The sequence below is a fragment of the Heterodontus francisci genome, chromosome 19 (genome assembly GCF_036365525.1).
Source record: "Heterodontus francisci isolate sHetFra1 chromosome 19, sHetFra1.hap1, whole genome shotgun sequence".
Classification (NCBI taxonomy): domain Eukaryota; kingdom Metazoa; phylum Chordata; class Chondrichthyes; order Heterodontiformes; family Heterodontidae; genus Heterodontus; species Heterodontus francisci.
This window is the reverse complement of record NC_090389.1, coordinates 3,385,637-3,400,626: the sequence shown is the minus strand read 5'-3', so window position 1 is coordinate 3,400,626 and position 14,990 is coordinate 3,385,637. Positions and strand designations below refer to the sequence as shown.

Here is a 14,990-nt window from a genome sequence, read left to right as displayed (position 1 = left end):
ACCTATCGCCTGCAAGTCTTTGGCTGTGGGAGGAAACCGGAGCACCCGGCGAAAACCCACGCGGTCACAGGGAGAACTTGCAAACTCCGCACAGGCAGTACCCAGAATCAAACCCGGGTCCCTGGAGCTGTGAGGCTGCGGTGCTAACCACTGCACCACTGTGCCACTAATAACGCTGTTAAAACCCCTGAAAATAAGTTACACCTTGGAATGAGATGTAACTGGATTTTTGATAGTGTATTAAGTCATAATTCCTGCTGAACAACCTCTCTAGCCCTGGAAAACATTTGTTTAATGTCAGTGGTTCCAGCATTTCTTGTTTTTGTTTCATGTCCATACGTATCTGTCTTGAGAGATCTGTAGGGTTTCCCATGGCTGAGCAAACAACGACAGCTTGTGGCCTCTGCTGAATTTCCTTATACCTAAAAACAATGCCCTTGCTTTTCATTTCACTGGAATTGAACTGGAACTGACAGCTTTAGCCTTCTAACTGAAACTTACTTAACAGACAGAAGTAGAAAGTTAGTATAAACAAAATTATCTCTCTCCTTAGTTGGGTAACGTTCGTTACCCTACTGAGGCCACTTGAGCTTGGAAATTCAATGATATGGATGCTGCCGTGGTCACTTGGTCTACATCTGAGTAATCTTCAGTCGGTTTTTTAATAGGATGAAAGAGAAATTCTGTACTTTATTCACTACTTCATTTCAGTTACCTCACTCTGATTCTGGAAGTCCCAGTTTATATTGAGTTGGCTGATTGCCACCTATTATTACAACGTTGTCTTTAGATATCTTATCGCACAGAACACATTGTTCCTGCTGTTGTTAGTCCGGAACAAAGAACAGTACAGCACAGGAACAGGCAATTCGGCCCTCTAAGCCTGCGCCGATCTTGATGCCTGCCTAAACTAAAACCTTCTGCACTTCCGGGGTCCGTATCCCTCTATTCCCTTCCTATTCATGTATTTGTCAAGATGCCTCTTAAACGTCGCTATCGTACCTGCTTCCACCACCTCCCCCGGCAACAAGTTCCAGGCACTCACCACCCTCTGTGTAAAGAACTTGCCTCGCACATCCCCTCTAAACTTTGCCCCTCTCACCTTAAACCTATGTCCCCTAGTAACTGACTCTTCCACCCTGGGAAAAAGCTTCTGACTATCCACTCTGTCCATGCCACTCATAACTTTGTAAACCTCTATCATGTCGCCCCTCCACCTCCGTCGTTCCAGTGAAAACAATCTGAGTTTATCCAACCTCTCCTCATAGCTAATGCCCTCCAGACCAGGCAACATCCTGGTAAACCTCTTCTGTACCCTCTCCAAAGCCTCCACGTCCTTCTGGTAGTGTGGCGACCAGAATTGCATGCAATATTCTAAGTGTGGCCTAACTAAAGTTCTCTACAGCTGCAGCAGGACTTGCCAATTTTTATACTCTATGCCCCGACCGATGAAGGCAAGCATGCCGTATGCCTTCTTGACTACCTTATCCACCTGCGTTGCCACTTTCAGTGACCTGTGGACCTGTACGCCCAGATCTCTCTGCCTGTCAATACTCCTAAGAATTCTGCCATTTACTGTATACTTCCCACCTGTATTAGACCTTCCAAAATGCATTACCTCACATTTGTCCGGATTAAACTCCATCTGCCATTTTTCCGCCCAAGTCTCCAACCGATCTATATCCTGCTGTATCCTCTGACAACCCTCATCACTCTTCGCAACTCCACCAACCTTTGTGTCGTCCGCAAACTTACTAATCAGACCAGCTACATTTTCCTCCAAATCATTTATATATACTGCAAACAGCAAAGGTCCCAGCACTGATCCCTGTGGAACACCACTAGTCACATTCCTCCATTCAGAAAAACACCCATCCACTGATACCCTCTGTCTTCTATGACCGAGCCAGTTCTGTATCCATCTTGCCAGCTCCCCTCTGATCCCTGCTTTCTGCTTGTTAATTTAAGGCCATTTCTTTTTGTGTCTGCCTTAATTTGAACATCTAAAGTTACTTTTCCTCCCCTGTAAAATTGTAATTTTCTATCACCTTGAGCATTGAGCTCACTTAATCTACTGGGATAAGCAATTTTTTCAAAACATAATTCTCCTCACTGCTGCATGTATTACCTGTAACTGAGTAAGGCACCTGTTCTGAAAGCTTGTAAAGTTCAGGAATGGATACTCTAGTATCAACTTTTTCATATTACTGGCTTTGTTGCTTGTTTACCAGGATTAACTTTCTAGTTTAAAAACATTCTTTGCATCTTCACATTTCAGCAGACAGAGCAAGGTTTGATGTCATGGATATACATTCCTTTGTCTGGATGAGAAGCGGCTAAATATTTCAGCTGCTAAATGTGTACCAAGCTCACCTCTTGCTAAAGCCTGGCTACACGACCTGAACACAGCCAAACCTGACTCGTGTCGGGTACGGGCATTTAAAAAAATTAAAGGACTCTGGCCCGGGTCGGGTTTGGGTTGGCTGTTGTCGGGTCGAGCCCGGGTCGGGTTTTAATTTTATACCGGAGCCAGACTTTACCTCAGACTGACACCCCCTCCCCACACCATGGGCCCAGATGCAGATATTGGCCACGCTCCTCTCCAGGCCCCGCCTTTCAACTTCCTTTCCCGTGGCTCCTGCTGAGCAGCAGCAGCTTGCCCGTCTCCAGGTGGAAAAAGGCGCTGCAGGTACTGTCAGTGTCTCACACCCGCTGGGTCAGTAATGGGGAGCGGGACCATGAGCTGTGTCAGGCCTGCTTGCGGTCCCGATGTGTCTCAGTGTGGTCAGTAATTGGGAGCGGGACCATGAGCTAAAGTCTGGCTACCTGACCCGAACCCCCGACCATGTGTGTCAGGTTCAGATTGGATCTGTATCCTGCATGCAGCATTCGGGTTCAGTTCGGGTCTGGCATTTAAAAAATTAAAGGACTCTGGCCTGGTTCGGGTTGGCTGTTGTTGGGTTGGGCCCGGGTCGGGTTTTAATTTTACACCCGAGCCAGACTTTACCTCTTGACCTATTTTTCCTTTAATCCTTTCTGGTAAAATACTAGCTAGCAGTTATAAGTGGCATTATATTTATTATCATTTAATAGATGTCCAGAATTTGATAAAATAATTGGTTTGCAAACACTGGTTGAGCTGTGATCAATGCTGTACAAAAGTTTTTTTTTTCATCATCCTTAGTGTTACTGGAGCTGCCAAAGAAAAGGTGCATTTTTGTGTGTGGTTCTGTTTGACCAGAGTTTTATCCTATGCCAACACGTATTCCTGACCCACACACCCGAGGAAGTAGGGGTGGGGGAAACGTTAAGAAGGGAAACCTTGGGGTGTGCTTTCAGTTTTTAAAAAATGTGGCTCTTTTCCTACTTTATACATCAATTTGTCAGCTATTTTCCTTTTTACATGAGATTTTCCCTTGTACCTGCTGCTGCTGTGATGACGTAGATTATGAGTGTGACTTGCGTGCTTCGATATTGGACTCCATTCACAACCAAACATTGCTTTGGATTTGTCCATCTTTTCCAGCTTGGCTGCTTACTGCTTGACATTCCATGTTGTTCTGAAGTGCCGATTGCAGTTAAATTGTACACTTAACCTATGTCATATGAGCAATTATGTATGTGAGTGGGGATTTGAATTGACTGGTCATCACTTGTGGGAAATATATGACTGAATTTATTTCATTTCTGAAGAAATATGTTCCTGTACTAAAGGTGACACTCCCAGGCATTTTCTCCTTTAAAGTTGTGATCCCTAAATCCTTTTTCTTTGAGCTGAAACTGTGGAAGGAGAAGAAGAAAGGAAGACTGTTCTCTTTCTAGGTTTAAATATAGTTGCAGCAGTAGAGATTAACTAATCTAAATATGGATCTCCATTTCTTGCTTCCTCTATAATGAAGGACAATTTGCAGGGTTGAGACTAATGAGGTGACCAGTAATAGATTGAAAGTTAAAAGCATGTTATTTCAGCCTTACTCTGGGCAGGAGAACTTGGAAAACCTATTCTGTCTTTTTCTTTTTTCCTCCCTCTTTTTTATGTTGGTTTCTTGGCTTTCAATGTCTCAAGAACAGTTGTTGGGCAGCAGTTTGCAGTTACGCATCCTGTTTTCTATGAAGCTGCTTGGGATGCTCAAGGAACTTGAGTTCCTTGTTAATTAAATTGATGAATATTATCTTCCATTAAAATTTGAAGTGCTTTGAACAAAATGCACTCTGATATTTTCCTCCTCCTTTTGGAAGAACAGTGCAACCAAAGAGCATTATTTTCATAAAATCCCAAGTGCAAGTCTAAGCAAGACTAGAAATTTTCTGAGCGATCTTTTACTTGCATCTCGAGCATCCCTGAGGGTCATAGCAGCATGCCAGTGTTCTGGATTGATTGGTTGAATAATTTGCGCTACTGTAACCAGTTTGAATTATTCCCAAAACTGCATTCCAAACTTTTTTAAATCACTGGATAGTGGGAATAGAGCTCATCTGCTAAAACGTCTGCCGTGTGAATGCCCAGAAGAGCATTGATTTCAGTCAACCAGATTGTTCACAAGTGTGAATTGTTCTAAGTAGCTTGGACAATTTTCTAGAAATGTAATTGTTCTGAACATCTGTAAACAGTACCTGACCACAAGAGGGGTTGAGAGTCTATGCTGATACCTCTCCCTCCCTGCTGAGTTAGTTGTAGTATCTCTCCTGCTGAGTTGAGCTTGAGCTGCAAGGTTCTCCATTGAACAAATTCACTTACAACTGTTGAAATTGGGAAGTATAATTAAATTGGGATGTTGGATATTGACATTAATATCTTGGTTTTTCCTTTCAGAGACTTAACATACTACACTGCTGTAACTATCCTTCCCAAAATGTTTATTTTCTTGTATATAATTTCTCCTGTCCCTGCTACTAGAAATTATGGCAGTGAATGTTTTCTGTTCTTTTGTCAGCCTGTTTCTAAGTGCCAATTAATCTCAATATACAACAGATCTAAGTGAAGTTCATGCATTATTTTGTATGTTTTAAAAGAATAGTGCATGTTCCATCTTGGGTAAGTGATTACATTTATATTTATACAGACTGAGCTACAGGTGAAATTTATAAAGCTGCTGTATCTGGATGGTAAAGCTGATGCTGTATCCCTATACAAATCTATAAAGAAGTTCTATGTTGAACACCAAATCTGTCTACAGTCTATGGCCATGATAACAACAAATGGTTCAGCCATTATGATGGGATCGAAAGGAGGTCTTCATGTCAAGCTCAAGGTAAAGTGATTGTAATATTGACTTTTAAAGCAAGTTGTTTGATCACGATGGCATTTCCATTAAATTAGCAGGATGGGGATTATTGTTTGATATTTAGAAAATTATTGAGGTGGTGTGATAAAAATTGCATGTAATCTTTTGTCCTGATTTTATGTACTCCTCTCAGATCTAACATCAGGTAGTTTTCAGAAGTTGTTCTATTTGCTAGTATGGCCTAATAATGCAGGAAGGATGTAATCTTCTGCAGAAATCCACTGAATAAAGAGTAATTGATACCAACTGAGAACTGAAAGTCTGTAGAGGTGGCAAATAAGTAAATACTTTGTTTTCCATTTCAACACCATTTTGGGACTTTTTTTTCATGACTGCTGTTTGAAATGTATAGTTATCCAAGTGTTAATCACATTTATTTGTATTAATATCCATCCCTACAGGTACAGTTGTGTAATGATTGCTACTGGACTAGTAATCCAGAGGCCTGGGTTAATCCAGAGGCATGAGTTCAAATCCCATCATGACAGTTTGTGAATTTAAATTCAGTTTATAAGAAAACAAATATGGAATAAAAAGTTAGTATCTGTAATGGTGACCATGGAGCGATCAGATTGTTACAAAAAACCAGCTAGTTCAGTAATTCCCTTTTAGGAAAGGGAACCTGGAGTACTCACCACCTGTCGCATAACCAGTCTAGCAGCTATGTCCTTTAGGGCTCGGGCAGTAGTGATGCTACCGAGCCACTCCTGATGATGGACATTGAAGTTCCCCACCCAGAGTACATTCTGCACCCTTGCCACCCTTAGTGCTTCCTCCAAGTGGTGATCAACATGGAGGAGTACTGATTCATTAGCTGAGGGAGGGCAGTAGGTGGTAATCATGTTTGACCTGATGCCATGAGACTTCATGGGGTCCGGAATCGATGTTGAGGGCTCCCAGGGCAACTCCCTCCTGACTGTATACCACTGTGCCGCCACCTCTGCTTGGTCTGTCCTGTCAGTGGGACAGGACATTTCTGGGGAAGGCAGTGTCTGAGATATTGTCTGTAAGGTATAATTCGTGAGCATGATTATGTCAGGCTGTTGCTTGACTAGTCTGTGGGACAGCTCTCCCAACTCTGGCACAAGCCCCCAGAGGTTAGTAAGGAGGACTTTGCAGGGTCGACAGGGCTGGGTTTGCATTGTCGTTTCCGGTGCCTCGGTCGATGCCGGGTGGTCCGTCTGGTTTCATTCTGTTGTATTGACTTTGTAGCAGTTAGGTACAGCTGAGTGGCTTGCTAGGCCATTTCAGAGGGCATGTAAGAGTTAACCACATTGCTGTGGGTCTGGAGTCACATGTAGGCCAGACCAAGTAAGGACAGCAGATTTCATTCCCTAAAGGTCATTAGTGAACCAGATGGGTTTTTACGACAATCGACAATGGTTTCATGGCCATCATTAGACTAGCTTTTAAATACCAGATTTATTAATTAAACTCGAATTCCACCTTCTGCTGTGGTGGGATTCGAACCCATGTCCCCAGAGAAATACCCTGGGTCTCTGGGTTATTAGTCCAGTGACAATACCGCTACGCCACCACCTCCTCTAATCGTGTGAGCAAATTTAAAGGCAACCATCATTGAGCAATAAATCATGCCGCTGTAAGGCCACCAGCCCCTCATTTTTAAGTCTAAGTAGCAGGGACGCAGAATCGGGCCATATTACAGCAAAATCATGATCCCCATTGTTTTTAATGGGTGTGGAGCTATCAGTATTACCTTCCAACTGTTTTCAGGGAGGTATAACAGCAGATCGGAGGAGAATATGGAGTTATACCGATGTTGTAAATCTTAATTTCATATTATGCACTGTACAAGTGTCTCGACAATAAAGTTGCAAGTTCCTGGTAAAATCTGTGCCAGTGTTTCTCATCAATGGGTTCATTCAGCAGATGTTTAATTTACAATAGGTGCAATGTTAACTACTTTGGCTGAGATTGTTATTTATCCAGTAGTTTGAACTAGGTGTGTGGAGGAAAGGGTAAATGAGAGAATTTCTTCTAATCTGAACAATTTTTGATTTCTGTGCTTACATTAAAAAGGTGAGATAAAAGGATAATTTAGATAGATGATTCAGAGAGCTTGGAGCATGACTCCTCTCAATCTTCTCTCTATTAAAAACTAATTCAGTTCTTGGAGTCTCTTTTCAGAACAAGGTCCAGAGGGTGCTGGCAATATGCAATTGTATTCAGAGGTTGAGTATATCTTTCCCCTCCCACCCCCCCGCCCCCCCTGAAAACGAGGGTGAAATGTAAAAATTTGAGCCAGTTTTGGTTAGCGACCACAAGGGTGATGGGTGAACAGGACTTTTTTTTTTGCCAGTTAGGTCACGGGCAGAAGACCTGAATGACTTCAGGTTTATGGAATGTAGTATGTTGGGGGCCAGCCTGGGGTGCATTAGAATAGTCAAATCTGGAGGTAACAAAGGCAAGGATGAGGGTTTCAGCAGCACGAGCTGAGACAGGGACAGAGTCAGGGCCAGCTATGGAGGTGGGCAGAGGCGGTCTTAGTGATGGCGTGGATATATGCTTTATTAAAACAGTCACTTGGTACAAACTCAGTGATTTGTATTTTGTGAAAGGGTAAGAGTTCTGTATATAAAAAAAAAAACAAATTCTTTGATTTTACAGAAACAACTTGAAGAACCTGTCCACTGACCAAGGGCTTTTAATTACACTGCAGTATCTTTATTGAACATAGCTCACTTTTCTAGAGAGTGGTGGTATCAATTCTCAAACCTACATTCGCAAGTAGTGTCTGCTTAGACACCAGTCAATCATGCGTCTTTTAAGTGCAAGACCACTCCAACATATTGAGTGGTTGCAGTAAGGCGTGAAAAGCATGCGTGACTTTACAGGTCTCTCGGAGTAGTTCTGTTGCAAATTGGCATAGTTGGAGAAAGGTGCATTGCAAGTGGAGGGAAGGGAGGAAAAGATGCACTCGACCTCAGAATACAATTGGATATTGCTAGCCTCTTATTGCACAGGGTGCTGTAATAGAATTTTTACTCTCTTGGTAGTAAGAGATCACAAGATATTTACAGGTGAGAAAGATTATTTGCCCCATCTTAGCTCAACCATTCAAAATGACTCAAGTTTCCCCATTGATTGCCTGGTTTTTGCCACCAGTACTCTGTCTAGAATTCTGTTCCTTATGTTGATCACTTTGTGTGAAGAAACATTTCCTGATATTAACTTTCAGATTTACCTTTTGCCTTCCTTTTTACAATCTTGTATCCCTCTACTTGTGCCTCTGGGCAGACAAGTGGCAAATGGAATTTAATACAGAGAAGTGTGAGGTGATGCATTTTGGCAGAAGGGCTAGGAAGAAGCAATATAGAATTAATGGCACAGTTCTACAGAATATGCACAGACAGAGGGACCTGGGAGTTCATGTGCATCGAGCTTTAAAGGTGGCAGGACATATTGAGAGAGCAGTAAGCAAAGCATATGGGATCTTGGGCTTCATCAATAGTGGTATTGAGTACAAAAGCAGGGAAGTTATGCTGAACCTTTATAAAGCTCTGGTTAGGTCACAACTAGAGTATTGCATCCAGTTCTGGTCACCACACTTTAGGAAGGATGTGAGGGTCCTTGAGAGGGTGCAGGGAAGATTTACTGTGCTTCCAGTGATGAGCAAATTTAGTTACAAGGTTAGGTTGGAGAAGCTGGGGTTGTTCTCCTTGGAGCAAAGGAGGTTAAGTGGAAATCTGAGAGGTGTGAAAGATTATAACAGGTTTAGATAAGATAGGCAAAAAAATGCTGTTTCCATTTAAGGTTTTGGGCAAGAGATGCAGCAGGGATGTGAGGAAGAACTTCTTTACACAGTGGATGAAGTGGAGACGAACAGTGATTTCTAAAGTAAATTGGATAGGCGCTTGAGGGAAATAAACTTGCAGGGCTATGGGGATAAGGAAATGGGACTGACTGGGTTGCTTTACAGAGTCGGCATGGACTCGATGAGCTGAATGGCTTCTGTGGCGTAATAACACTCACTCTATTACTGCTCAGTCTTTCAAGATTGAAAAGCCCATTTCTCCAATCGTTCTTCATATTTGAACCTCTGATGCCAGTTTTGTGGTTCTTCTGTGCATTCCAATTCTTGAGTGCTTCCTTTGTGCCTCCTTTGAATCCACTGTTCATTCTGGTTTGGTGTCAGCTACAAATTAAATATATTTGGGCGGCACAGTGGCGCAGTGGTTAGCACTGCCAACAGGGACCCGGGTTCGATTCTGGGGACTGTCTGTGTGGAGTTTGCAAGTTCTCCCTGTGACCGTGTGGGTTTTCGCCGGGTGCTCCGGTTTCCTCCCACACCCAAAGACTTGCAGGTGATATGTAAATTGGCCGTTGTAAATTGCCCCTAGTATAGGTAGGTGGTAGGGAATATGGGATTACTGTAGGGTTAGTATAAATGGGTGGTTGTTGGTCGGCACAGACTCGGTGGGCCGAAGGGCCTGTTTCAGTGCTGTATCTCTAAATAAATAAATACTTAGCAATGGGTTTCTGAGTACAAATTGTTGATGAAAATTAGAGGTCTCACCACTGATCCTGGAGTATTGTGACCAATTCTGGGCACCTTTAGGAAGGATGCGAAAGCCTTGGAGATGGTACCAAGGCGATTTACTAGAATGCTTTCTGCGATGAGGGCCTTCAGTTATGTGGGAAGACCAGAGAAGCTGGAATGGTTCTCAGAGCAGAGAAGGTTAGGAGGAGATTTAATGGAGGTGTTCAAAATCATGAATGGTTTTGATAGAGTAGACAGGGAGAAAGAAACTGTTTCCAGTGCCAGGAGTGGTGGTAACAAGAGGACACCGATTTTAAATAATTGGCAAAAGAATTAGGAGGGGGTGAGAATTTTGTTGAGCAGTGATCTGGAAATAACTGTCTGAAAGGGTGATAAAAGCAGTTTCAGTAGTAACTTTTAAAGGGGAACTGGAAAATTTGCAGGGCTACAGGAAAGAACAGGGGAGTGCGATTAATTGCATAGCTCTTACAAAGAGCTGGCACAAGCACAACGAGCTAAAAGACTGCCTTCTGTGCTGTATAATTGTATAATTTACCCTATGTTCCTACAGCTTTGAGCCTTTGTTGTTGAATTTTGTCAAATGTCCTCTGGAGGTCCAAGTGCAGCATGTCTTGGGCCTTACCACAGTTCACTTCAGATTCTAAAAGCAGATGCTGGAAATCTGAAATAAAAACAAAGTGCTGGAATTATTCAGATCAGGCAGCATCTGTGGAGAGAGAAACAGAATTAACGTTTCAGGTCTGTTACCTTTCATCAGAAAAGGACACGGACCTGAAATGTTAATTCTGTTTCTCTCTCCACAGATGCTGCCTGATCTGCTGAATAATTCCAGCACTTTCTGTTTCCACTTCAGATTCTGCATCCTCACATGAAGTCGTATAGGTTATTTATTTAGAGATACAGCACTGAAACAGGCCCTTCGGCCCACCGAGTCTGTGCCGACCAAGAACCACCCATTTATACTAACCCTACAGTAATCCCATATTCCCTAGACTACCTATACTAGGGGCAATTTACAATGGCCAATTTACTTATCACCTGTAAGTTTTTGGCTGTGGGAGGAGACCGGAGCACCCGGTGAAAACCCACGCGGTCACAGGAAGAACTTGCAAACTCCGCACAGGCAGTACCCAGAATTGAACCCGGGTCCCTGGAGCTGTGAGGCTGCGGTGCTAACCACTGTGCCACTGTGCTGCCCTTATTCTCTTTCTAAATCCATGTAAATTGATGTTTACTAAGATATTGCACAAATCAAGTTAACATCTGATTGAAGGCATTATTTTACATAGGTTTAAATTTAGAACACATAGGGGAGGCAGTGGCATAGTGGTAGTGTCACTGGACTAGTAATCCAGATTCCCAGGCTAATGCTCTAATAATAAATGTTACTAGCAGAATTGATAAAGGGGAATCGGTAGATGTGGTATACTTGGATTTTCAGAAGGCTTTTGATAAAGTCCCCCAAAGGAGGGTGGTTAGCAAAATTAAAGCACATGGGATAGGAGGTAATATGCTGGCATGGATTAAGGATTGGTTAACGGGCGGAAAGCAGAGGGTAGGAGTAAATGGGTTATTCTCGTGTTGGCTGGCTGTAACTAGTGGGGTACCACAGGGATCTATGCTTGGGGCCCCAGCTGTTCACAATATATATCAATGATTTGGATGTGGGACCAAATGTAATATTTCCAAGTTCGCGGATGACACAAAACTAGGTGGGAATGTGTGTTGTGAGGAAGATGCAAAACGGCTTCAAGGAGATTTGGACAGACTTAGTGACTGGGCAAGAACGTGGCAGATGGAATATAATGTGGAAAAATGTGAGGTTATCCACTTTGGTACGAGGAATAGATGTGCAGAGTATTTCTTAAATGGTAAGAGATTAGAAAGTGTCGATGTACAAAGGGACCTGGGTGTCCTTGTCAATAAGTCACTGAAAGCTAACATGCAGGTACAGCAAGCAATTAAGAAGGCTAATGGGATGTTGGCCTTTATCGCAAGAGGATTTGAGTACAGGAGTAGTGAAGTCTTGCTTCAATTGTATAGGACCTTGGTTAGACCACACCTGGAGTACTGTGTGCAGTTTTGGTCTCCTTACCTTAGGAAGGATATTATTGACATAGAGGGAGTGCAACGAAGGTTCACCAGACTTGTTCCCGGGATGCCGGACTGTCCTATGAAGAGAGATTGGGGAAACTGGGCCTGTATTCTCCAGAGTTTCGAAGAATGAAACCTACAAAATACTTAATGGGATATACAGGGTAGATGCAGGTAAGATGTTTACCCTGGTTGGGGAGCCTAGAACCAGGGGACACAATCTCAAAATAAGAGGGAAGCCACTTAGGACAGAGATGAGGAGAAATTTCTTTACTCAGGGGGTTGTGAATCTTTGGAATTCTCGACCTCAGAGGGCTGTGGAAGCTCAGTCATTGAGTATGTTTAAAGCAGAGATTGACAGATTTCTAAATACCAGTGACATAAGGGGATATGAGGATAGTGTGGGAAAAAGACATTGAAGTGGATGATCAGCCATGATCGTACTGAATGGCAGGGCAGGCTGAATGGCCTACTCCTGCTCCTATGTTCCTAATCCCACCACGGCAGATGGTGAAATTTGAATTAAACTAATAAATCTGAAATTGAAAGCTAGTCTAATGGTGACATGAAACCATTGTTGATTGTTATAAAAACTCCATCTGGTTCACTTTAGGGAAGGAAGTCTGCTGTCTTCATCTGGTCTGGCCTACATGTGACTCCAGACCCACAGCAATGTGGTTGACTCCTAAAATACCCTCTGAAATGGCCTAGCAAGCCACTCAGTTCATGGGCAACTAGGGATGGGCAGTAAATGCTGGCCTAGTCAGCGACGCACACATCCCATGAATGAATAAATAAAAAAACAAAAGGGCCTGTAGTTGCCTGTTTCTGATTTGTCCCCCTTTTTGAATATGGGCACCTCCTCAGCATGTTTCGAATAGATTTGGTACCTCCAGTACCCATTCACTCCCTTATAATAGTCAATGCTTTTTTAAAAAAAAAGTCTCCTGCCTCCCAATCTATCACCATTCAGATAATCTGCTTTTCTGTTTTTACAATCAAAGTGGATAACCTCGCATTTATCCACATTATATTCCATCTGCCATCCATTTGCCCACTCACTCAACTTGTTCAAATCACAGTGGAGCCTCTTTGCACCCTCCTCACAGCTCACATTTCCCCCAGCTTTGTGTCGTCTGCAAACTTGGAAATGTTGCATTTAGTTCCCTCACCCAAGTCATTAATATATATTGTGAATAGCTGGGGCCCAAGCACTGATCCCTGCAGTGCCCCACTAGTCACTGTCTGCCACCCGGAAAAAGACCCGTTTAATCCTACTCTCTGTTTCCTGTCTGTCAACCAATTCTCAGTCCATGCCAGTATATTATCCCCAATCCCATGTGCTTTAATTTTGCACACTAATCTCTTATGTGGGGCCCTATTAAAAGCCTTCTGAAAATCCAAATACACCACATCCACTGGTTCTGCCTTATCTATTTAACTCGTTACATCCTCAAAATCTCCAGTAGATTTGTTAAGCATGATTTCCCTTTCGTAAACCCATGCTGACTTTGTCCAATCCCGTTTATGCTTTCCAGGTGTTCTGCTATCACATCCTTTATCATAGACTCTAGCATTTTCCCCACTACTGATGTAAGGCTAACTGGTCTGTAATTCCCTGTTTTTCTCTCCCTCCTTTTTAAAATAATGGGGTTACATTTGCCACCCTCCAATCTGTAGGAACTGCTCCAGAGTCTCTCGAATTTTGGAAGTTGACCACCAATGCATTCACTATTTCCAGGGCAACTTCCTGTAGTACTCTGGGATGTAGATTATCAGGTCCTGGGGATTTGTCAGCCTTCAACCCCATTACTTTCCCTACCACTTTTTTTTTTACTAATACTGATTTCCTTCAGTTCCTCCCTCTCATTAGGCCATTGGTTCCCTAACATTTCTGGGAGGTTATTTGTGTCCTCCTTTGTGAAGACAGAACCAAAGTATGTGTTTAATTGTTCTGTCATTTCTTTGTTCCCCATTATAATTCCCCGCTTTTCTGACTGTAAGGAACCTACATTTGTCTTCGCTAATCTTTTTCTCTTCACATATTTATGCAAGCTTTTACAGTCAGTTTTTATGTTCTCCGCAAGTTTACTTTCATACTCTATTTCCCCTGCTTAATCAACCTCTTTGTCCTCTTTTACTAAATTCTAAACTGCTCCCAATCCTCAGTCTTGCTGCTTTTTCTTTCAATTTTATATGCCTCCTCTTTGGATTTAATATTATCCCTAATTTATTTTGTAAGCCATGGTTGAGCCACCTTTCCGGTTTTATCGAAACATAGAAATTAGGAGCAGGAGTAGGCCATTCGGCCCTTTGAACCTACTCCGCCATTCATTATGATCATGGCTCATCATCCAACTCACTAGCCTGTTCCCGCTTTCGCCCATACCCTTTGAACCCTTTAGACCCAAGAGCTATATGTAACTCCTTCTTGAAAACATACAATGTTTTGGCCTCAACTGTTTTCTGTGGTAGCGAATTCCACAGACTCACCACTCTCTGGGTGACGAAATTTCTCCTCATCTCAGTCCTGAAAGGTTTACCTCGTATCCTTAGACTATGACCCCTCGATCTGGATTCCCCCACCATTGGGAACATCCTTCCTGCATCTACCCTGTCAAGTCCTGTTAGAATTTTATAGGTTTCTATGAGATGTTCCCCCTCACTCTTCTGAACTCCAGCAAATATAATCCTAACCGACTCAATCTTTCCTCTTATTTTTCCACCAGACAGGAATGAATAATTGTTGTAATTCATGCACACGTTCTTTAAATATTATCCATTGCCTATCCACCGTCAACCTTTTTAGTAAAGTTCCCCAATCGACCATAGCCAACTCGTGCCTCATACCTTTGTAGTTTCCTTTAAATAGATCCAGGATCCTAGTTTTAGATTCAAGAACTTCGCTCTCCATCTTGATGAAGAATTCTATCATGTTATGGTCGTTCCTCCCCAAGAGACCCTGCACAACAAGATTGTTAATTAAAAGCAAAATACTGCAGATGCTGGAAATCTGAAATAAAAACAAGAAATGCTGGAATCACTCAGCAGGTCTGGCAGCATCTGTGAAAAGAGAAGCAGAGTTAACG

The 14,990-nt window shown here is 42.7% G+C and overlaps 2 protein-coding genes across 5 annotated transcripts in view; both read left to right on the top strand.

The window, feature by feature from the left end:
* The window catches only part of LOC137379934 (NCK-interacting protein with SH3 domain-like), a 423,995-nt gene that overhangs the window by 40,630 nt on the left and 368,375 nt on the right, over positions 1-14,990 (top strand). The gene's annotated exons all lie outside the window — the stretch shown is intronic.
* Positions 1-14,990, top strand: part of LOC137379935 (uncharacterized) — an 82,531-nt gene that overhangs the window by 29,535 nt on the left and 38,006 nt on the right. The window contains exon 6 of the mRNA XM_068051322.1: positions 5,064-5,252. Coding sequence (XP_067907423.1) covers positions 5,064-5,252 — 189 coding nt within the window. The remainder of the gene's footprint in view (positions 1-5,063; positions 5,253-14,990) is intronic.